Source organism: Drosophila novamexicana, unplaced genomic scaffold (assembly GCF_003285875.2).
Source record: "Drosophila novamexicana strain 15010-1031.04,08,12 unplaced genomic scaffold, DnovRS2.1 tig00001385-arrow-arrow-pilon, whole genome shotgun sequence".
Taxonomy (NCBI): domain Eukaryota; kingdom Metazoa; phylum Arthropoda; class Insecta; order Diptera; family Drosophilidae; genus Drosophila; species Drosophila novamexicana.
The window spans coordinates 270,225-295,678 of NW_020824853.1; the positions used below are offsets into that span (position 1 = coordinate 270,225).

Here is a 25,454-nt window from a genome sequence, read left to right on the forward strand (position 1 = left end):
TGTATTTTGCGAACTTATCGTTTCGCTTCTCGCTGGTTCTGTTTGGCTTCCTGTTGCTGGGCGCTGAGCTACAAACATCTGCTATCTAATTTGTATAGCTTCCCGTGCACTCTTACATATCATCTTTTTGTATTTTATGATCCCTTCGACAAGTTGTAAATATTCACTTCACTTCGCTTCTCTTTTTCTTTTTTTGTGCCCCAAAAGATGTCAACTTTTTACATTTTCACTTCGCTTCTCTAGTATTCTGCCCAATTTGAAAGCCTTTTGAATTTCACATCGATTCTCTCTTTACTTTTTCTATGATTTTCACTTCGCTTCTCCCTTTAATTTTTGTGGTGACTTTGAGTGCTTTTAAATATTCACTTCGCTTCTCGCTGCTTTTTGTGTCCACTTGGACACTTTTCACTTCACTTTTCTCTTTGCTTTTCGTGCTTGCTTTAAAGCTTTTCGATTTTTACTTCGCTTCTCTCTTTGTTTCTCGTGCCAACTTGGATTCCTCACAGATTTTCGCTTCAGTTCACTCTTTGCCCATTTCAACAGCTGTTCAACATTAGCTTCGCTTCTTTCTTGGCTTCTTTTACCCCTTTTAAATTTTCAAATTACTTCACTTTTCACTTCTTCTCTCTGGATTGTCGTAATCATTTCATATTTCGATCGACCTATTTGGATTTATATGTCTTTTGCATTTCCTTGTACCATTTTTACGTAATTTTGTTAACATCTAGTCAAACATCGTGTGACTTCCTGCTTTGCTTCTCGCACTTTTTTTAATATATTGAAATCCTTCGCATTATCGTTTGATCTTTCATCGTATCACTAACGTTAACCACAGCTACTGTCTGTCACTTCTCTCTGAGAAGTAATGAGATGCTTTTTACTTCACTTCTTGCGCCTCTTTTAATATCATTTCAGTTTTCACAATGCTTCTTTCGTTCAGTCGTTGATTTAACTCCGTGCCTTAGCAGCTTCTTGCTTGATTCGCTTCAATTAAATCTTGTTGTCAGCGAAGACACAGAGTCGGAAAATTTGAATAGATTATTTCCCCTACTGTTTCACAATTTCAATTGCCCCAAGTACAAGAAGGCTCATTAGGTCTGCTAATTAATTTCATCATTGCTTACATAGGATCCACTCTGAAGTATGTAGTTGGAGTCCTTTTTCAGGCCATGCAAACAGAATCTTTTCTACAACTTTTATGCAATTAACTAGAGGCAGCTGTGATGCAAGGGCAGTGTCATTTTGCGTTGCTTTATTAAAAAAGTTGACAGTTGACAAACCCATTGGTGCATGTGTGTGTGTGTGTGTGTTTATGTGTGCAGTGTGTCTTTCGTTGGTTTCTGTGGTCGTTGTGCCATGTCAAACGGCTAAACCAACTTTTCACTCACTCCACACAGCGTCATGGGTTTACGCTGCATATGTAATGCTCTGTATTTGATAGAGATGAGAGCGATATTAAAGAAGCTGCAGCAGATAACAATTGCCTTAAAACTAACGAGTAGCGACAGCGGCTTATCATATGAGTTAATTAAGAAAGACGAATGATTTAAAGTAACGAATGTTTGGCAATGTAGCGAGTGCCTTAGTCTAGCTGATTATTGTTTATAAAAGCAATGGGCGAACGTGTTTGAGTGTAGCGCGTATACAAAAACAGCAAAATGGTTTGGAGTAGCGACCCATTTAAATGAACGAGTACCCTCTGACGACGGAATTTATAGCTTGACAAATGATTTTGGGTATCGAGTACCTTAGAGTTTCTGCTCATCGAAAGTAGCGAGTGATGGAAGCGAGTAATATTAAGGAGATTTTGCTTATTCCCTTTTAATAACTATTTGATAATCAATGAATTACATTCAAATACATTTATAGAATTGAGTAGCGAGTCACTTAAAGTAACAAGTATTCTAAAGTAGCGTAGCATGTAATCTAGAGTACTGACGTATCCAAAGTAACGAGTAAAGTCTCGACTGATTTAATGTAGTTTGCTGACCTACCCAAAGATACGAGTGATACAAGCGAGTAATATTGGGTCGCCTACGATTATTTCCGATTGAAACCTTCTCAACATAATTATTTATATTGTATCCCACTGTATATACAGAGCTGGGCTCACTGTGGTCACTCCGGCATCTCGTTACTAACAGCCATCGTCCCTCTCTAGGCTATCTTATTCCAGCTTCACTTCCTGTGTTGCCATCACCTTGTTTCTCTTTATATGGTGTCTGCTGCTGTTTGCCAGTTGTTAATTACAAATGCATTGCACAGTTTGTTTAACGCCCTCTCCCTCCCTCTCTCACTATCTCTCTCTCACTCTCTCTCTCCGCTCTCTGTCTGTCTCACCTTACAATTTGTCTCTTTTACTCATGTTTTGCTTTGTTTCTTTTGCAGGTTTCACATAGATAAACGCTGTCAACACCGATGTTCCTGGAAATGCTTGAGCATCGCCTTAATATTCATATCCGTCGTCCTAACCGCCATGTTGGCATACTTTGCAGGTAAGCATAGGGCGGGCAACGGTAAAAGGCGGGGCAGGACATATCCTCAATGTTTGTTGATGATGGCCAATGTGAATGTAAATGACAATGTTAATGTGAATGTGTGTGCGTGTGCGTGTGCGTGTGTCTGTGTCTGTGGAGTGTGGACAACGCGGCGTTGTCATAACGCCAAACACTGTTGATGAAAAATACACATACAAGTGCAAATAGAATGATACACACACAGGCTTACACACCCACAAGCATACACACGCACGCAGACATATACTTATTTTGTATAGTACATACTTTACACACACTCACACACACACGCGCAGTACAAGGCAAATACATCAAATTGTTTGCTTTACATTAGCGTTAAACGGTGTTAATTTACACACACACACACACACACACAAACACGCACATGCCAAGAAACGCCCCGGTTTGCAACAGCCCCTTAAATGTTGATTATGTGAATAGTTGCATGTGCCAGTTGTGGGTCGCCATCAGCACAATTGACAAGCGATTACAAACCACATCGGCTGACACGCCTACCAGCACGCCCAGCCCCTTTCTTCCCGAAAATTTGATTCGAAGTCGTATCGAGAAAACATTTAAAGGCCGTGAGAAGCCATAAAAGCATTCATATCCATAGAAGCTAGAATACTTATGTGTGTCTATTTAAAAAACAGCTCGTTCTGATTGACTATGCTAAAAAGCTGAAGTACAGTAGTCGCCCTTTATGAACTACAAAGTGTTTGCTTATACGGTGTTTTTGCTTATGCCACACGCAACTGTACAAATTTATGAAATATTTACCAACCAATCCAAGTTAAAACAATTTCCCAAGAACTTTGCAAAGATTTGATTGCGTGATGTTTCACACATTTCGACAAATGTATTTCTGCTTGGTGAAAGTAGAGCTCATATTGAAGGTTCTTTTCGAAAATGTATATTTTTTTAAAATTTATATTAATATATCTATGTAAAATGTAACTTAAGACGTGTGGTTCTAGATAATAAGGATAGATTTGTATTTAGCACGGGCAGAATATAAGCAAGAAAACTAATTACCCACACCCTTAATTATATAGATGAGGCTTAAACTAATGCAGCTCGTTTGCCTCTTCTATATTTAGTGGCATAATTTCATTTTCATGGCAGTATTTAACTCTCTTCACTTCTTTCCTCTCTGTTTAACACAAATGCACGCTCTCTTCCCATCGTCAATGCTAAATAGATTTAGTGCCACAGTTTGTTTAGCTTTTCAGTAATTTTTCGCAATTGTGCTTAGACGTAACTTTTTTGTAATCTGAGTAAAGCAGCATAATTTGCAAACTCCGCTCGAGCCCCTTTAAATTTCAATGCCCTCCCCTGGATCTGGGGCTCCAAACTATTTGTGAGCCCCTTTGCTCCTCTCCATCTCCCTCTCGCCCTCTCTATCTCTTCTGCTTTGACTGGCACTCATAGCTCTCACTCATTAGCTGAGAATGGCAAATTAACAAAATTTTGAAACGCCAGCGCTTGAAGGCATGCAACACACACACCTTTACACACACACACACACGCACACACACACACAAAAGTGCACACACGCGTACACGCCTCAACCAAATTGAATGCGGCAGCTGGCAACGCGTTTTTACTCAGCTTTTGTCTTTGTCTCTGTTGTTGTTGCTGCTGTTGTTGTTGTTGTTGTTGCTGTTGTTTACAACTTGATAATTAAACACGTTTCGTGTTGTCATTGTTGTTGTTGCCGCTGCTGCTGTTTTTGCTGCCACCTTTTAAATCATATTTACAGGTCAATTTGATTTTTTACTGCCAACCTTTTTGCAAACGGAGCAACTTTTGAGCGCCTTCGCTCTCGTACCTCCTGCCCTACTCATTCCGTCTCGCACCTCTCCCTCTCTTGTCTGGCTCGTTGCAAATTGTTGTTTTTGTTGTTGTTGTTGTTATTGTTGTTGTTGTTGCTGGGCAGCTGCCGTGTAAGCATCGCTCCACAAAACTTTGCACATTAAAATATGTAAATTTTAATTTGAAACAAAAGGGTTGACGTGTCGCTACCCTACCTCAACACAATCAAACACACAACAGAAGCCCCCCCCCCCCCTCCCCCCTCACACACACACATACACAACCATCATCATACTTTACCGCACCTCAAACCCGACGCCTTTGTGCCTTGGCATTTTATTAAGTAAAGCATTTGCGCAACTTTTTTTTTGGTTATTTTTTGTTTCTTTCTTTTAGTTGCTTTTATTTATAATTTTTTTTTAACACTTTGAAGCAAAGCTCTGCCAACTCGCTTCATAAATTATGCGCACAAGTTTTTGGTTACATTTCGTCTGCAAAAGAAGTTGCCAGCTGGTTAGTGGGCGTGGCTCAAGGTATTTCACGCAAAAGGGAAGTCGGCATTTGAATATCTATTGATATTCAGTTGAATGTTCATCTCAATCATTCGACAAATAAACATGAAATAATTCATAGCGAAAAATTGTTTCCATTCTGATTCTAATCTAATTCTGATTCTATCTATTCAGATATATATTACTTATTCCATTTGATGAAAGATCCTTTAGAATACTCTTATATAAATTTATTACTTTCTTCTCATTGCAAATGAAACGAAGTTAAATAATGAAATATAAGCTGATTATTTCAGCAGAATTTGAACCAGCGACTTCTCGCTTGTCAGTCTGACGCTCACGCCATACGGCTGCGTTCTTTCCTAAACTTTGAGCACCTTTTGCTTTCTTGTCAGTCAGTCAGTGAGGCAGGGAAAACTCTTTTATGCATCATATATAAATGAATTTTTCTGTTGATATTGACTTCGAGTAATTGTTGTCTTTTTAGATTTTGAGCTCTGCGTCTCAATTTCGATAATAGATAGCAGCGCGTGACAGTCGAATGTTATCGGAGCTCTGGCCCTAGACATTCTTTTGATAAATCCTCACAGTCCCGACAGCCCCGACAGCCCCTCGCTGGCCCCTACACATACATATACATAGCTGCTTACTCATTTTGTGGTGTGGCGGCGGGCTGGAGCGCAGCTATTTGACTTGAAGCGTGCTGCGTTTAATTTATTATCTACGCTTTTAGCAGCAACAACAACAACAACAATAACAACAACAATGGCAGCTGCTGCCTTGAGAGTCACAGGCTCTGATTTACAACAACAACGTGCGCTGAAGGCAGCATCCAAAAGTTGCGGCTTTCTGGCTGCTTTTCGGTAGCTTTTCTACCAAGCCCCACACACCAACCTCTGAGACCCCACCCAGCCCTACCCCTACCTTACCATTCGACCGCTTTACAACCGTGAGTTGCTGTTGTTGTTGTTGTTGTTGTTGTTGCTGCTGCTGCGGTGTCACAACGTTGCAAGTGAACGAAAACAAATTTACAACAAACCACGAGAAAAATGTGTGATGCCACTTGGCTGGCTGGCTCAAAAGCAACCCCAAAGACCTCGCCGCACGCTCCCCCATCCCTCTTCCCGAGGATCCATTCGCCCCCTCACCGCCCCCTATGGGCAGGCACTTTACTTTAGCGCTTTGGCGCACAAAATGAATTTAAGTTGAAAAGTTGTGAACATTATGTGGGCAGACGCCAGCAGGCGGCATCATGTGGGGGCTATTTGGTGGGGATGCGGGGGTGAGGAGGAGCGATGGAGGGAGGGGAGTTTGTGCCAAAAGCTGCGTGTGGATTTCACTGATTTAATTGTTTGCTAGTCAGTGTGCGAGCGAGATAGCGATTGAGCGAGCGAGTGAGACGACATGCTTGAAATTTATCTTTTAAAAATAATGTATTAATTTGTGTGGCTACCCTCGTGTGTGTGTGTGTGTGTGTGTGGGTGTGTGGAGGAGCTGTTGGCTTGAACTGGGACTATCCATAAACTCATTTGTGTAAAAAGCTTTTTGTGTTGTGTGTTGGCTGCCGGCTTCACTGCGCTGCGGTAAATGAATTTACGCTTCGCCGACATCTATGTGTGTGTGTGTGTGTGTCAGTGTGTGTGCCTGTGAGTGTGTGTGGGTCGTTTTATGGTTGAATAGTTTTAAAGCTGCGGGGTTAAGACAGAGCACCAGCAGCAGGTGATGAAAGCAACCCGACTGCGCTTTAGCTTTTAATAGTGGCTAATATTTTTGCAGCTGCTGTGCCATCCACAGCCCCACCATGCTGTGTGTATGGGTGTGTGTGTGTGTGTGCGACGTCTGTTTGCGCAATCATTTTCTATTAATTAAGCGCAAGAGGGTTTAATAAAATTAGCAAACACTTGCGGGCGGGCCATCTGTGCCACAACTGACTGTCTCCTGCCCAGCGTGTGTGTGTGTGCGAAAGTGTGAGCTTGTGTGTAGCCAGACATTCAAAAATACACACACTGATGCGCACACTCGCACGCACACCATTGTCAGTTAATTAACAAGCGCAAACACATGAGTTTGGGCGGGGCTTAGCTTTGTTTGCTTGCATCATCTGTGGGCGGACATGCCCTTAATTTGATTTGCATTTTGTTGCCTTCCCGGTGGTAGCCGCTTGCTCTTCCCCCCCCCCCCCCCCTTCGCAATTCAATGTTTAGAAATTTGATGAGTACAAACCAAAAGTGTTGCCTACTTCTGTGGGCAGCTCACGAGTCAGTGCAAAAAGTGTTGCCTACTTTTCAGGGCATTCTGCAAAATTGCTGCGAATGCCTAAACAAGTATACGCAAATGTTGGCATAGAGAAAGGGTAATACTGAAAGGGGGGGGGGGCTTGTGTGGGACGCTTGGCGTGGGCCAAAGCAGCTGTCAAAAAGTGTTGCCTACTTTTAGGGCAAACGCTTTCTGTGCTGCAAATGTTGCAAATTAAATAGACTGGAAATGGTAAATGAGAATGTATGTGAGTGTGAGTGAGATATACACACACAAAAACACAAGCACACACATACACACACACACACATAGACAAACACACACACACATATAGACAAACACAGCTGCTATGCATCAGCTACTATACGCGATGTCAACATTTGAGTGTCAGCTTTGAATGCAAATTCCTAACTTTTCACAAGTTTTTGCTTTTTTATAAGTTCATCCACAGGCAATGTCCCTGTCTGTCTGTCCTTTCAACCGTTTTTTGCGGCACTAAGCTACTAGACATATTAGCAGCAATGTCAAGAGCCACGACTTTTTCCTGACCACACTCAAAAAGTAGAAATGCATTCCCATAGTTAAGAAGCTGAAGAGAGAGATAGAAAGAGAAATCAAAGAAAGAGAAAGCCGGGAAAGCAATATAATTTCATATTATACTGTAGGTTTGCATAGGATGAACATATGATTATGCAACATCCAAAAATTGAAAACCGCATTTTCGTTGCTGAAAAATAACATTTTTCGAATTATGTCGAAATTATAATTATTTGCAAATTATATGTAAAAACAATTTATTTTAAATTTGAAACACGCACCATTTAGTTTTGGATTATTTAATCAGGATTTTCGTGGCTTTCCATTTAAATAGCAAACTTTACAACATTTGTTTGTTCGCCCTTCACACATTTGCGTGTGTGGGACTCTCTGTGTGCTTGTGTGTGTGTGTGTGTGTGTGCGCGCAAATGACTGTCATAATTTGCTAGCCAATGTATGCGATATATCTGTCATATCTATGAGATAATCGACCGCAGTGTCAACGGGACAACAACGTGCCATGTGGAGCGACCGCAGCAGCAACAACAAACGCAGCCTGGCCAAGCAATTGTTGTTGTTGCTGTATGCACAAATTCGTTTGAGCAGGGCACGGTTCGAATTACCACTGATGCGTCACTTTCTATCATAACAATAACAACAACAACAACAACAAAAACAACAACTGCAATGGCAGCAGCGATAAGTGCAACTGCAACAGCTGCGACAGCAACAACAACAATGATATTGCCTGACAGCAGGGGGCAGGCACAAGCGGCAGCAATCAGGACATTTAACATGTTTGACTGGCAGTTCAAAGGGTGTCATCGGGGGTGGTCTATAGGGCTGGCCAGGCTGCGGATGCGGATGCGCATTGCAGTAGTTATCGGAAATAGGTTAATCGATTTTTAAGCGAATAAACTATCGGAAACTCATTCGATATGCACTGTTTCACAAATTGTGTGCCACCCGCCCCCTGCCTATCCTCTGGCTACTCATCGTTGTCATTTGCCATATGAGCAGCTCATGGCTAATGCGATTTCATGAATTTATTTGCATGTTTTCGGCTGCGCTTTGTCGGGTTCAAACACTTAATTTGCTGCTGGGCACCTGCGAGCATTTAATTTGGCATGCACATTCACATAGCACTCACATAGCATTCACAAAGCATTCACATAGCATTCACTTCGGGCACTTTGGGCTCCTCTGCGGCTTTCCTGGAAATTAGATGCGCACCGTCTGTCAATTGGTTTGACAGCAACAATCTGGCAACGCTTGAGCGCTGGCAACTTTAACCAGACTTGATTGTTTTTGCGCTCTGCTGTGCTTTTGAGAGCACTTCAATTCAATTGCAGCAGTTGCCCCTCCCTGCTTGTGCAGATTCATTGTGATATATTCTCACTTGAGTTTAGCCACAAGCTGTGCTTCTTTTTTAGGCTTTACTGTAGTCAATTAGTCACTCGATTTGGTTTGTCTCCCCCACGCTCCTTCTCTCGCTCCTACTTGCATTTTGTGGTTTTCTGGCATCTCTAAGCAATTCTTGGAAATCTCTTGTGCTTGCATGCGGTCAATCGACTGACGTTGCCTGTGCCTTACCGCAACAAAGAACGCAAATTAGTCAAGCAAAAAATACCGAGTAGAGAATGTTAAGCAACGAGTAACGAGTAGCAAGTAGCAAGTAGCAAGTAGCCAGAGTTGCCTCGAACATTTGCAACAAGGAAAATGAGTAAAGAAAATATTTTTTGTAACTATTCAAATCTTTGAAAACTAATGTACATTTTGAGAGTGGCTTCTTACCTAGACTCAATAGCACACATACACAATTACACAAGGGAAAATGCTTTTTGAAATATTTTTTAATAGCTATAAATGATACCAATAAAGTTCGATGCCCATATATAGCAGAATATGGTGAGAGTTGTTCAACTGAGAGTTTCTCCAACTTCTATTTGGGTTTGTTGTCCGTTTTGTAGCAAACGACCCGGCCTAAAAGAGACTTTCAGTTAGGGTATAGCCGCACTTCGAGTACATGTCGTTTGTTGCCAAACAGTTTCGACCATTAAAACTTGCGCCAATTGCCAAAGGAAAAAGTATTTTTCAAAGAATATTTCAATTAAAATGACGCAACACGACATTTGTCGCTGACAGGTAGCAGCAGCAGCAGCAGCAGCAACTATTCCAACAGTCAGTCAGGGCGTGACCTCTAACTCCCGCCCTCCCCCCTACTCAGCCGCCAGCCTTAGCCCTCTTCAGCTGGCGCCGTAACAAGCTGCTAGAGGAAAAGGTGTGCGCTTGTCGTTTAAATAAATTATTTTTCTTCAAGGAAGTGCAATTAAGAAAACGCTTCATAAATTTTTGTAACTTTGTCCTGGACATGGCCAACTTTTGCAACCCTTTGCCATGTCCCTCTCTCACCACCCCGCCTCTTCGACCACTCCCTATCTCTCTTTCTCACTCTCCCTCTCACTCTCTCATTAGCTTGAAGAGCCACTTGCTGGCACTTGGAGCACGTAGATTCAATTATTTGATCTTAACGGCTCGCATTTCCGGTTCCGCTTATTGCGTGTGACCAGCAAAAAGGAAAACAAACAAAATTCCACAAATCGAATTCACACACCCTTTCAAACTGTTATTTTTCTCGGGGCTTAGCTGATGGCTAAATATAAATAACGACTTGACATTAAAAGGAGTGTCCTGTGTCCTGTAACTCGTCTATCGATGTCCTGTGTGCGGCTCTGTTCTGCCAAATTGAGCCGTTGTCAATTTTATGCTGCTCCCCGCACACACACACACACACTCAAATTTATCGACTTTTTCCACACTCCCAACCCCAACCCCCACTCTCGCTAAATATCCTTGGTAGGGTTGCTTATTTCGTGGTCGGAAGGGGGAGGCCCGGCGTGTGTGATGTGCTTCCTATGGCTTTTGCCACAAATTGTAATCAAATTTAATTGGTGCTGTGTTACAGCCCCCTCCCCACCCTCTTTCCCACCAGAGGCGCGGAAAAACTGTGCCGAGCTATGTTTTTTTTTTCGTCTATAACCCCCCTTCCCCCCTGCAGTCACCCTACAACGGCCACTTCTTCAATTTGTTTGTCTACTGTTTTGTTTGAGCCCGCGCGTGTCCTTTGGCAGGCTCCAGTTCCACTTTTTGTTCCCCTACCAGTTCCAATTCCAGTTCCAGTTGTTCGACCAGTTGCGAGCCACTTAAATGAAAAGCTTGTTAACTTAATAGAACTACATGCCACTCCCCTTGCCGCTTCTCTTTCTCGCTCTTTATTTATTAATGATGGGCTATATAATATACACACACACACATAGTGTGTATCTGTGTGTGTGTGGGTGTGTGGGTGTGTGTGTACTCCTTACTCATTGTGTTATATTTGGCATGGGGTTGGCACATAGAATCAAGTATTCAATCTTGGTGTCGACTTCTACGTTTTACAGTATTTTTGTCTTTAGTTGTTTACGTTCTTCGATTAATCGATAAATTGATGCATCAACATTTATTTTTGTTTTCTTTGTGGACTATTTTCGATGACTGCTTTGTAATAAGTAGACTTCAATTTTGGGCTTCTCTTTAGCTTACATCAGAGAGTCTTGTCTGGCAACCGAAATAATGAAACAGGCTGGAGGCATCAATCAATCAATCAGCTTCGATAATTAAAATGTCTGCTTGGAATGCAAACATGTGTCAAGGCATTTCTTTTTCTCAGTGTAGGCGCCCTACAAGCACATATAGGACAATAGTACACGTGCGTTCACTTAAATTAAAAGCTCAACAGCCAAATTGAAGCACGTTCGTTGACGTTAATTTGTCGTGCCTCATATGAGTAATTGCGTATATGTGGAGGTCCTTTGTCTACCTTTCTGCTTTTTCGGCCTGTCTGCAGCTCTGTTTGTTCTTTGGGTTACGCGCATTGCCAAGACACCGGCCATAGACAACGGCATCGACATCATTAGGTCGCATAAGTTTACATGTTTGGGCGTTGTCAAGCAGCTGAGGCAGGTGTGGGCGAGGGGAGCGGGGTATGAATAGATTTTTGTGGGGCGCCATTAGCATTCCCCATTTTCCATGCCTTTTCCCGTTTTCTGTTCCCGATTCTCTCAGACGGAGGCCCATTCACATAATATCAATAGGAACCCGCAAGTCGCTTTGTCTAATTGCCTTGTTAAACATTAAAAAGAATAAACGATGTTTTATGATTGATTGGCTTGAAATTGATTGACTAATTGGACTGCTATTGTTAACCGATTGTAAGTGCTTTCAATGTTGGTGCTTAAATTTTCAAATGGCTAATGATAATGAATATCAAGAGATTTATGAAAGATTGATTGATTGATTGCTTGACTGTTAGAGCATAAGAAATGATTGACAGTAAATATAATTGATGACAGCATATGCGATACATGTATTTGAACGCATCATCAAAATAATCATAAATCACAATCAGCCAAGATTGAGCTTGATTGAAGACTGAGGTTGACAGGAACTTCGAAAATTGAGCTTGCATTTAAATTCATTCAAAATAATTTGGGGGATAGACAAACTGTGATTGTTTGCGCACACTGGTTAAATGCGTAAAACTGCATTTCAATCATGATTGATGCAACTGCTCTTGCTATACCATTTGAAATTTACTGCAAATTTAATGCATTCCATTTGGCAAGTTGGCCCAGATAAGCGCGTGTGGAAGCGCCTGCCACGGCAGCTGGCATCGCAGCCAAAGCACATAAATCTGATGTGTTATCGATAAACGATAGCCGTCGTCCATCGATGGCAAGCAAAATGCGAACGTGTTAACAACGCGCATTTTGTGTCTACTCAGCTGTGTGTGTGTGTGTGTGTGTATGTGTGTGTGTGTGGCGCATGTGGCAAACGTGCGAAAGAGTTAGACGTCGTGTGTGCGAGCGGGAAGGACACAGAATTGATTTATGGGCGAGTGCATATTAATATGGCGTTAAAATATGATGCCAAAAATTTATGTATGTGAACAAAAAAACACACACACACACACACAAACACACACTCAAAATGTAGCAGCGCCTGCAGCATACAGCAGCTGGTGGATTCGGTGAGCCACAAGGACAGCACCACACTAAACATTATTGCCAGTGGTGCTGCTGGCGCTGCTGTTTCTCGCCCAGAGGAGCATCAGATTTATGGCGTTAAATTTAGCAGTCATGCGATTTATGGGGCCGGGTCGCACATTTGTGTCCCAGCTTGCAAATCGCAGCCAAAAACCACAAAGGACTAACCAAATGTCTCACTCTCTCTCTCTCTCTCTCTCTCTCTCTCTCTCTCTCTCTCTCTCTCTCTCTCTTTCTCTCTCTCTTTCTCTCTCTTCCCCTTTCTGTCTCTTTCACTCTTTACGCAGCAGTCAGTTCGATGAAACCGAACATGGACAGCTCCAATTGCATCCTAGTCCAAGACGTCAAGTCGCAGCCGCACGATCTGCGCGGCGGCGCAGGCAAAAGCGGCGACAACAAGGCGCAACCGGGTGGCGCCACAGCCTATCCCACTGAGGAATCGATACAGACCAGCACCTCCGATCATGGCAGCAATGGCGGCACTGGTGGCTCCGGCACGGCAGCCGGCGCCACGGGCATACAGCAACAACTTCTTCTGCAGCAGCAGCAGCCACACGCCATCAACCAACCACTGACGCCGCTGGACGCGACCAACACTCAGTTACAGGATCAACTTACCTATGGCGGTGCAGCCGGCGGGCTAGGCCAGCAGCAGCATAATCTATTGCTCCAGCAAACGGGCCATCATCATCCGGTGCTGCAGCAGCAGCAGGGCGTCGGTCTGAGCGGTGGCCAATGGCCGCAGGTGGTTGAGCTGAAGGACTTCAATGAGCTGTACCATGCCAATATACCGGCCTATCAATTCTGGACACTCGAGTTTCGCAACAAGCATCCGGCCTTCATTCGCTTCAACTTCACCCTGCCCTGGGGCGCCCACTTTGCCGTCTACTCGCGCCGCAATGTGGCGCCCTCGGTGACGCAGCACGACTTTGTGGAGTTCATAAAGGGCGGACGACTCGATAGCCATTTGCGACATCGCCGCAGTGCCGGTAACTCGACCCATGCTAACAAGGATCTAGGCCTGATTGATGTTTACGAGGAAGGGGAACAGCAACAGCAGCAGCAGCAGCAGCAGCAGTTGCAACTGCGTCGTCGTCGCAGCAACAGCTATGAGGAGGATCTGGATCAGGCCGAGGAGGAAATGGAAGCCAGCAGCGAGGAGCAATCGCCAGCCGGCCTGGACTCTATGGAATACTTTGACCTGGAGACGCCCGCGGACAATGTTAAGCAACAAATGCCACATGCCACCACAGCCAGCCTGTCGCATACTCTGCACAAGCGCTCCGCTGCGGATGGTGGTGCTGGTGGTTTGCCGGCCCTCGACATGGATGCAATGACCGTGAATGTTTCGCTTTTGCAATATCTGGACACTGGCTTGTGGTTCATATCCGTTTACAATGATGAGCTGGTCGCCCACTCCGTTTCCCTGCTCGCCGAGGAGGCCGAGGGCGTTAGCACCACCTGTCCCAATGATTGTTCGGGGCGTGGTAGCTGCTATCTGGGCAAATGCGACTGCATTGATGGCTATCAAGGCGTTGACTGTTCCAAAAGTAAGTACCAGCACAGCTCATTCTAGACTTAAGCCAGCCTCCTCCCCCAGCCAGCCTCTGACCCGTCTCCTCTGTCCCCTCTTCCCTGTCCCCTGTCCGCTGTCCCCTATGAAGCTGCAATTTAAATTAAAAACTTACGCCAAAGTTGAGCTGTCAACATCACCTGCTTTTGTTTGCTTTGGCAACCCAGCCAGACGCCCAAAGGGCGAACTGAACCCGAAACTGAATCCAAATCCAGTCGCAATGCTAGAAATGCGACCCTCAGTTACTCGTATTCCTCACAGAGCAATTACTGGCACAGTGAAACGTTGCGTGAGTAATGTCGATAACTGTTAACATTCCATCCATCACCTGAAAGTCATTCCTATTGATAGTTACTCATGAATATCAAATCAGAGCATATAGGTTTCTTTTTGTGTTTTATCGATAACACTTTCGATAAACTATCTTTTATCAAAACAAGCATCCGCTGCCTGTCTGTCATTCAGGTGGAAGCTAACATATTCTGTGTTATCGCTACAAATATCAATAATCGATAACTTTCAATGAAAATTTGGCAATATAATTTCCATATAATTAGAGGCTAATGCATTTAGACATTGATTATGATTATTTCATTTATTAACTTAATGCACAAATCGATCAATCGATAACAAATTTAACAGCCCCGTCACTACATCATATTCATTTAAGTGTCCAGCACTCTTTATGTAATGGCTATTTTTTTTTAATTACCTATTTTAACTGCAAATGAATTTTTGCCCCATTTTGCTATTGGCTTCGCACCACTGTGCCCTGAGAAAATTTTTATTATTTATTTGCAGTGTCCGCTCTGCTTCTTTTTGCCTTTGTCCGACACTTTTCAATACCAATTTTCGTTTTTCTTCTCTTCTGCCCGTTCCCTCTCCCACTCCCTCTCTCTCTCATTCACACTGTCTCTCTCTCGTCTCTGCTGGTTACACCCTCCATATTGCTGTCTCGCTCACACTCTTTAATTTTTGTTTAACTTGACTCTTTGCAGGCGTTTGTCCGGTGCTCTGCTCGGCGCATGGCCACTACGGCGGCGGCGTCTGCCACTGCGAGGACGGCTGGAAGGGTGCGGAGTGCGACATACCGGTTGGCGAGTGCGAGGTGCCAAATTGCTCCAGCCACGGCCGCTGCATCGAGGGCGAGTGCCACTGCGAGCGCGGCTGGAAGGGACCCTATTGCGATCAACGTAAGTGTCAAGGCGCAAAAAAAAAAAAAACACCCTGTGCCCCAGTCTCTATGTATCTGTGTATGTGTGTGTGTGTCTGTGTTTGTGTGTGCTGGAGTGTTAGAATGTGTCTCTGCCTTTGTGTGTGTATGTGTGTGTGTTTGTGTGCTGCCGACTTGGCATAAAAATGCTAAAATTATTTATTTGCCTTGTTTGCAATTTTCGGGAACTGTTTTGGGTCCCAGGCTTTTTGGCCATGTTGACACTGGCCCGATAAGACAGCAGCTACCACTATTGCTTGCTAAAAAGGGGGGTGTGGGGCGCTGTAACAGCCGACCGCCCCACCTGCGCAGGGGCGTGTCCTGGTGACGCCAAAATATTTCAGTTATTATGCCGCCCCCACGTTTAGTTTGTGCCTGTGTACGTGTGTGTGTGTGTGTGTTTATTTATTTGTTTGCTTTAAATTGCGACAAGGGCAACAGAAAACGCTGCATACTTTCTGGGCTCAGGGCCGAGGACGAGGACGAGGACGAGGACGAGGACGAGGCCGGGTCCGAGTCCGGGTCCGGTCAGCAGCCCTTGCGACAGTTAAAGCACTTGAGTTTTACTTTTGGCTCTTTAACGCTCGCTGTTGGCAAAGCTGCCACAAAAAATTGGGCAACAACTGACAAAGTAACAGCAAAAATGTTGAGCAAAAAATTAAGTGCATAAAATATGCAGCACACACACACACACACACATGAATGCTTGTACATGTGATTGCTTGTTGCCCACTCCGGCTGTGTGTGCGTGTGTGTTTGTGTGTGTGTGTGTGTGTGTGTGTGTGTATTGGACCCTTGGCATACAAAACAAGCGAACAACAAACAGAACAAACGAGAACAACAACAACAACAACAAGAAGAACGACTAAAAGAAGAAGAACAATAACAACAACAATGCAAACATAAAACGTATAGAATCGAATTTATATGTCGAAAGCATATTTCACATACAAAACGCTCAACAAGCCAAGACGAGCAAGTTCAAGAAGAAGACGAAGTAGCAAGAACAAGCAGCAGCAGCAGCAGCAGCGAAAGAGTGAAGAAGTAGAACGCACACGCAAAATATAAGTAACAGCAAATATATAGAGCACATTTGGGTAGGCCGAATCATGAATACCCTAGCAGATAAGTATCAGATATATACGCACATATATAATCAGCCGATACCAAGAGGAAGAGCTATTGATATAATTGATGCCGACCTCAATTCGATGATACTAAGTACCAAGTCAACTTCATTAAACTTATTTCGAGTTCAATCATTTTCATAGGCATATTCGTGGGGTGTTATAGAAAATTCGGGTTTTAAAAGTAAATATTATAAATAAAAACAAAGAGAAATAAAGCCTGAGGCGAGTATTAAAATATTTCCGTACAATACTAGATAATTTCTGAAATTTCTGATATCCAACCTCTATCTCTAACAAAGTAAATTAAAAAAAAACAACAACAAGCTGCTCTCAGGCCGTGTTGAATAGTTTTCAAATCTTGCCATCAAAGTTAGGCGAGTAAGAAGAAAAAGAAGCAGCGGACAACAGCAAAAAAAGGCAGCAGAAGAAGAGCATACGAAAAAATGAAAAAAGAAATGAAAGGCAAAGGCAAAGGCAAGGGAAAACAAAATTGCAACAACTGCGCAAAATTACCAAGTTGAACTAAACTGGAATTTCATTTTAATGACCACTTTCGTACGTGTCCAACATACTAATCATGTCATGTGTGTGTCCATGTGTGTGTGTGTGTGTGTGTGTGTGAGTGTGTGTGTGTGTGTGTGTGTGTGTGTGTGTGTGTGTGTGTGTGTGTGTGTGTGACCTGACCCCGAAATTGGTGTATGCGGGCGGCATGTATCGCCATCGGTTCGTGACGGGCTTTTGTTTTGCCAAGACTGTTGCGAATCCGCCCCCCTCCCACCCTTACCCACTGCGCCCCTGTCTTTCCGCCTCTGCCTCTGCGTCTGCTTCTCCCGCTCACTCGCTCGTAACTGTGCACATATTGTATGTTATTTTTTTTTATGTATATGTATATGTATATGTATTTGTATGCCAAGCGACTAACAAAAACACATTTTGTATTCTCTCTCCCTCTCTCTTTCACATCCGCACGCTCGCTCGCTCGCTTGCTCTCTCTCTCTTACACCCACACAACCCCCCGTCTGTGTGGTCCACCCGGAACCCCCGACAAACGACCGGCTGGACCGACTGCATTTGGAATCGTGCAGATGATTGCCTTGATCCATTGTGCTCCGGCCATGGCACCTGCGTGGCCGGGCAATGCTATTGCAAGGCCGGCTGGCAGGGCGAGGATTGCGGCACCATTGATCAGCAGGTGTACCAGTGCCTGCCCGGCTGCTCCGAGCATGGCACCTACGACTTGGAAACGGGACAATGCGTCTGCGAGCGCCACTGGACGGGACCAGATTGTTCGCAAGGTAAGTGCAATACATGAGACTCCCCCTCTACTCACCCGTCCTCTCTCGTCCACCTGCTCCCACCTGCTCACACCTCGTACAAATAACCGGAATAACAATTGCACTCTGTGCTTCCACATGTACATACATATATAGGTGCATGTGTTTGTGTGCTTGTGTGTGAATAGGTGTGTTATTTGTATATTGTTTGCGGGTGTTACGTGTGTGTGTTTCATTTGTTTGTTTGTTTTTTTTTTTTTTTTTTTTTTTTGTATATTTTTGTTCAACAAGCTGCTTACAAATGATTCTTCAGTTCGAGCATTGAATTCAAATGAGAGCTGAAGTGGGAGGTAAAATATGTGTTAGCGGGTGAGGGAGGGGGCAGGAATTTGGGCAAATTGTGAAAAGTTGAAGTGGAAAATAGTAAGTACTTATCGGAAATTGTGGCATCTCCCCAGATGATGTGTTATGATCCATAAAGTTAACGTTTAGTTAAGAAAACAACAATATATCCGACGGGCTTAACTACAGTGAAGACTCTAATAACGGACATAGATGAACTTCATAAGGTATCTATATTGCTTGATATCTCGAACAGATAATTAATAAATTGAGGGAACGTTTGGGACAATGCCTCGCCTTAAGGCCTGGCTCTCCCACATCCTTGAAGACAACTTTCATGAAATAAAAAATTAAATTCAATTGAATATATACAAATATTTTGATTTTACATAAGAAGCTAGTTTTCCAATTTATATAACTGATAAAATCGTAAGATGAAAACTTTTAAAAATGTAATTGTAGCTAAGAAAAAAATGAAATGACAATTAAATACATGGTCAGGTTTAGGTTTCGGTTAAGCTATTCTGCAGCCAACAAATACGGCTAAAGATGCAGTTCATGGTAAATAGAAGATATGACTTTCGGCTTGAGACAGGCTCCGCTTAAGGATATATGCTGGCATATAACACGTTATATCACTTAATCTAACACTCAAATGCCATAAGGAATACCCCAACGGGCGCGTCTGTCAGCTCAATCAAATGAGAAGTCTCTCAGAGTTTATGAAACAGGAAGCGCCCCACCTACCCCCCACCCTGTCGGGCTGTAAAATACGTTGCAAGAGAATGGGAAGGGGTCTGTCATAAAAGCAGATGGCAACTAATGCAGTTATTATTTCGGGGCATACAGCATGCGGCGTTACGTATGCTTACACATTATGATGGTTTATCGCATGGACCGAATCCAAATTAGATGATGGTCATAAAGCCGAGCCTTCAATTAGGCCCAAAAAGCCGACAAGCCAGAAGCCAACATCACCACCAACAACAACAACAACAACAGCAGCAGCAGCAGCAGCAACAAATTTACCGATTACCCAAGAAGCAACTACAACAACGACATGAACAAAAAAATGAATAAAATAAAATACTGAACGCCCCGGGTTCATAATCATTTCCATGGATGGCGGACCAATAAAACATGCAGCTTACGATGTAACCACTCGCAAACTGAAGTTGGACTCGGCGACTAAAGAGGGTTGTGGACAGGCGTTAGGGAGAGGGCAGAGGGTACAGTTGGAGCCAGTTTGCGGGGAGGGGTAAGATGGGGTCAGAGGCTGCCTCTCCGCTCGCTGGCAAAGGGCAAAAGGACTCGTCTTTGGGCACGCACGCCTAATTTGCTTAACTTTTTAGCACCGAAAGGCGGCAACCCTGCCGCGACCTCTCTCCACACCCCTCTGGCCAGGGGCTGGGTGGGTTGGGCGTGTAATGAAGCAGAGCTTCATAAAAATTCATTATTTATTTAATACGCAGGTTACGCTGCTGTGTGTTCGCCTGGGCAAATAAAATAAATTTACGCCTGCGACGCAGACACAGAACAAAAGTCACCGTAGCAAGGGAGAGGGGTTGGTGGGTAGCGGAGATGGGGCTGTGTCGCTTGTTGCCTCCACGTAAATGTTACATTTATAATGTTGTTTTTATGGTTCACTCGCTGGGGCAACATTTCACAGCCATAAGCCGCAGGCAACGAGTGCCAAGCGCTAAAGTGCGAGTACAAAAGCGACGAGTAACGAGTAGAAATTTGCTCGCTTCTGCTGTTGCTTCCTGTGGGGTCGGTTCATGTTGCGCAGCACTTTAATGAATTTAAACGCACATATGTACAAATATAATAACCATGCCAGGATCCACAATCCAATCCACACAAACCAGCCCCCACACATTCCCCTATGCCATCCCATTTCCATTTAATTTCATTTATTTATATTGAATTTACTTGATGCCATTCTCACCTTGTCTCTCTCTCTCTTTTAATGTCATGCCCACAGCCGTCTGCAGCTTGGACTGTGGCCGTAATGGGGTCTGCGAGTCGGGAAAATGCCGTTGTAATACCGGCTGGACGGGCAATCTGTGCGATCAGCTGCCCTGCGATGCCCGCTGCTCGGAGCATGGACAGTGCAAGAATGGCACCTGCGTTTGCTCCCAGGGCTGGAATGGAAGGCACTGCACGCTGCGTAAGTACCAAGCTCTACGAATCTTAATATTAAGCATCCATAAGAAAGTCAGCATATATCTTATTCAAGTTAAAGTCAAAGCTTAAGATGCCTATTTTTAAATCTTTTGCCACTCTTTGCACAGTTGCCAGGCTCCTACTTTGCTCAGTAACCTCTCTAATTTTGCATAAAATCTGTGCTCAAGAAATTCCTCAGGGCTTTTTGGCTTTTCTCAATACATTATTTGTCAGCAAAAATTACCTTTTTTGTTTGTTTCAATTGATCAAGTTAAGGTCAAGTTCTTACCTCTGCCAATTCCTAAATTTAACTAATGCTAATGCTAATGCTTGCTCGCACGCACTTGATCCCCATGATATTAGCATTAGCTGTTGAGTTTGGTCAAATGTCATATTAATTTTCGCCATGAATAATTTGCTCATAAATTTACCTACGCTAGGTTTGATTCAATGCCAAAGAAACCTCCTTTGAGAAGCCTTCGCACTTTGCAAACGTGCTTAATAGGGTTGGCAAATGGCATTAATTGAGATACGGCATTATAATTCCAAAATGGTTCAAGCAATGTGTATGTTCTGCATTTATGGTCACACTGTCAACTGATATTGAGGTAATTTATAGTGTGGCCAGTTGTTAGACAGTTAATTATAAATAAATTTCTGAGCTCAAGGAAAAAACCGCTGCAAATGACCAAAGAATATTTGCGACCCGGGCTTGCCTTGACCTCAGCAGAAATTGCAATTGTTGCTGCTGTTGCTGCTTTTGCTGCTGCTGTTGCAATCTGATGTTGCTGTTGACCATTTACAACTGACGCTCAATCGATTAGCCATGCGCCAATACGAAAAACCCGAGCAACCACAGCTGACATTCCACATTTCACATTGAGCTGCAGCAGCAACAACAGCAACAGCTACAACAGCAACAACTGCAGCGGCAACAACTTTGTCGCGTCATGTCGCAACGCGGCAAGCCAACCAAAAACATTGCGACATTACAGTCGCTATCTCTGCTCCTGCTTTTATGCATGCCCCCTTCTGACCCACTCGTCGGATATTGCCAGTGTTCAAATATTTTGCAGCAGTTGCAAGCAAGTCGAATCTGTTGCTGTTGCAGTTGTTGTCATGCTTTTTATCAATATTTTTTACACTTGCGCCAAAGTATTTTGTACATGTTTACGCCATTTGGGCGAGCACTGCAAAGTGTCCTGGTTCATGCGGATCCTCTCTCTCTGTGTGTGTGTGTGTGTGTGTGTGTGTGTGTGTGTGTGGAGGGGGAGAGGGCACGCCCTCAACGTACTGAGCTTGACAGTTTTGTCGCGCTGATTTAACCAAGCAACCGAACAATTTTGCGCCTTTTATTTTCTTTCGGCCAGGCTTATTTTGCCAACTGTCAATTAAAGTGCAAAAGCCCCGCGCACAGTCGTCCAGCGAGGGGCGTTGCAAGGGGGCTGTTTGGCGGGGGTGTGGTCGGTTGTTTGCTGCTGCTGCTGTGGGAAGCACTTTGGCAGCAGCGGTGCAGCATGATAAGTAGCTATCGATTGACAGTGATTAAAACTTTAAAAACAAACAGTCATGTTACAAAAACATTTGCTCTGTATAGAAACCGAACGGTGACTGTGTGCTTGCGCGTAAGTGTGTGTGTGTGTGTGTGGCCCCCTGGCGACGACGACGACGACGACGACGACGACGGTGGCGACGGCGACGGCGACGGCGACGGCGATTCAGGCATGCATGTAATGGCATTACACATAGTCCTGCCTCAAAGGGGGCCACGTCTACGTATGTTGCCTGTCTCTAGCTATCTCACTCACTCACTCTCTCTCTCTCTCACACACATACACACACACTTACTCTCTCGCACTCGCTCGCTCTGTGTGTATTACATTTCGTTGACGTGTGGAAAACCAATAAAACTTCCGACGTCATTTCACTCGGGCCCAGGCAGAAAGACACTTACTCCAGAACCTACCCCCCCCCCCCCCCCCCCCCCACACTTTAACCCTCCCCCCTGGCTCATGCTCACTTACAGGCACCCCCTCTACGGCACTGGGCCCCTGTTGCCGGGCTGCTTGCAAGCCGCCATGTCGAACGCCATTCGCAATTCCCAGTGGGAACTTCCTCTGACAACATACGGCCAAAAACGTTTTGAATCGATTCAAGTGTTGCAGCAGCGCTCTGAATTAGGGCTACGGGAGGGGCTGCAGGGGGGATTGGGGGCTTAGTGGAGCGGTAGCTTAGACGTGCGAGTCACGCTTGCACAAGCACAAAGTGCCACCCAATATCCTGACACACACACACACACACACATGTACAACTACATGCATGTCTGTTTGTATTTTTAGAAAGTACTTAACGACTTTACCTTCTGTCTCGCTCTGTATCGCTCTGTCTCACTTTAGCTATCTTGCTCTGGCACTTCGCATACGCGACACACACAATGCGGTAAAGTTTATTGAATTTGAGCAGAGATTTGTAACAAATTACACGACTGCAATCCTGAAATCTAGATACATTTTTATGTCTCTCAATCTCAACCTGCTCCGTCTTTCTACCTCTCCCTCTATTCCGCTCTCACTCTTACTATCTCTCTCTCTCTCTCTCTCTCTCTCACTCTCACGCTGACTTCCTAGCTTAGCTAGTAGGTGACATCTAATGTGGGCAAAGTTCTGAAATAGTCGTCGACATTTTATGCCGCACTTACGTTAAGTTATGCCGCATTTTCTCTCCTTTTTTTTTATTAAAAGTCGGCGCCGAGAATTTACTATCAGCCATGGAAAATTGTAAAAAACTTTATGCATGCCAAAAATGTTTGGAAATTAGAACTATAAAAAATAGTTTATTAATACTGCTGCAGTTCATAGTTTGTTAGTTTTAGTATATGATTTGAGCGGACAGTTAAGTTACTTGAATTTGTTCAGGCTTGCCTTTAAGGAACTTCAGCAAATCGTACTCTAGAGAAAAGCATCTAATACTTGAGGATAGTCGGGATTACTAAGTGAGGAATCCTGAGAGCTGCCGTCTATAAAAACGATGCCTCTTCAGTTTCAGCTTGGGACCATGTAAAACAGCTGAGTTACCTGAGGAAGGTCAGAGTTGTCTAGCAGGAAATCCCCACAAATGACTCCATTCTACTGTCCTGAGTTAAATAACTTGCCGCATCCTTAGTTTAGACTTTGACGTATCTCAAGTCAACCAGCTACTTGGCCCAATATAAGTTTTGTTAATGGTATTTGCGTTGGACTTGCAGTGGATTTTTGAGTTTCGTGCTGGCTGATACCATGCAACTTGACAGTTTTCTGCACGTGGGAAACTTGGCGCAGTACCTATGCTCACACACACACACTCACAAACGAACAGCACACACAACATACGCACACACTAACACAAGCCCGTGAGCTCTCATGTAAATTGTTTGTGCAAAGGCAGCGTCAGCAGACATCGTTCAAATATTGGCAGCAACACTTGACGTTATTGCCAATATGTGTACAAACGAACACACACACACACATATATATATGTATATATATATATATATATATGTACATATCGAATGCGTGTGTGAGTCGTAAACAGGAAGGCAGTTACGACAAGGAAGTCATTTTATGCGCCGCAAACTTTTTAACATACCGGAAGTTGAGTTAGCGTCGAGGTTACCCATTTTGCAAATGACACATGTCAAGTGACATTAACTTTGCGTCAAATGCTCAAATGCTGCCATGTCATTGTTGTTGTTACTACTGCTGTCGTGGAACAAACAAATAAACCCAAACCCAAACCCGAACTCGAACCGAACCCCAACTCCAGACCGAAACCCCAATCCAACCCAACCCAACCAACAGGCCCATCAACGGTGGCATCTAACGTTACGTTTCGTTTGCTTTTTATGTTTACTGTTTTGTAGATTTCTCCACATTTCGTTTATGATGTTGTGTATGTGCGTGCGAAGGGCACTTTGGACCTGCCCACCCTAGCTCCTGTTCCTAGCCCTGCGTTCGACGCACTTGAGCGCGCCTTGAAGAGCAAACATTAACATTATTTTTATATTAATGCTCTTCACTCGCAGCACGTATAAAATAAAAAATAATCTGCAACAAAATGTCAAGCATTCAGCGAACACAAACTACTCGTTGGTACTTGAGCGTCATCATTCAGCTTTAATCGGTTGAACTCTGCGAACCATTCAGTTTTTTACTGCCTACATTCGTTTAGTACTCGTTAACTCAATTTTATTGCTAGTTAATAACTTGCTCTCAGCTGGCCTCTCTCGCCAAGTGATCTTCCGTACTGGCCAATAGATTCTTCTCATTCTCCACTCACTAACTCCTTCTCGCTGCTTGGATAAGCTGTTCTTGTTGACTTGCCTTCGTACTCGCTGCTCTCAGTTGTCGCTGATTAACGTCTCTCGTTATATTTTTACTTGCTGACAAACTGTTCCCATACTGTAATTGTTCTCACTCAACTGTACACACTCTCTCTCTGTTTCTCTCTCTCTCTCTCTCCTACAGCTGGTTGCGAGAACGGCTGCTCACGTCACGGTCAGTGCACTCTGGAGAATGGCGAATATCGCTGCGATTGTATTGAAGGCTGGGCTGGCAGCGACTGTTCCATAGCTTTGGAAATGAACTGCAAGGACAACATTGACAACGATGGCGGTAAGTAGAGTCCAGTAAATACCAAACCTTGCGAACCTGAGAAATTAATGCCCAATGATAACCATATAGATGGCATGACGGACTGTTCAGATAGCGAGTGCTGCTCGCATCCAGCCTGCTCCGAGCACATCATGTGCCTCTCGTCCAACGATCCGGTTGAGGTGCTGCTCCGCAAGCAGCCGCCCTCGGTGACGGCCTCGTTCTATCAGCGGGTGAAGTTCCTCATCGAAGAGAACTCAGTACAGTCGTATGCGCATATGGATGAGTATAGCGAGAAGTAAGTACAATGCCAATTTTTTAGACTAGTCGTAATATCGGGGCCCTTTATGCATATATGCTGTATTACTTCCTAGTGCGCAGCTTAGGTCAACAGAGAATGCGATT

General features: G+C 44.0%; 1 protein-coding gene across 3 annotated transcripts in view; it reads left to right on the forward strand.

Moving 5' to 3' along the window:
• The window catches only part of LOC115767371 (teneurin-a), a 147,013-nt gene that overhangs the window by 62,034 nt on the left and 59,525 nt on the right, over positions 1–25,454 (forward strand). For all 3 annotated transcript variants that reach the window (XM_030711630.1, XM_030711629.1, XM_030711631.1), the window contains 8 exons: positions 2,389–2,495; positions 13,011–13,753; positions 13,838–14,273; positions 15,295–15,489; positions 17,725–17,934; positions 20,240–20,425; positions 24,924–25,070; positions 25,140–25,347. In XM_030711630.1, coding sequence (XP_030567490.1) covers positions 2,389–2,495; positions 13,011–13,753; positions 13,838–14,273; positions 15,295–15,489; positions 17,725–17,934; positions 20,240–20,425; positions 24,924–25,070; positions 25,140–25,347 — 2,232 coding nt within the window. The remainder of the gene's footprint in view (positions 1–2,388; positions 2,496–13,010; positions 13,754–13,837; positions 14,274–15,294; positions 15,490–17,724; positions 17,935–20,239; positions 20,426–24,923; positions 25,071–25,139; positions 25,348–25,454) is intronic.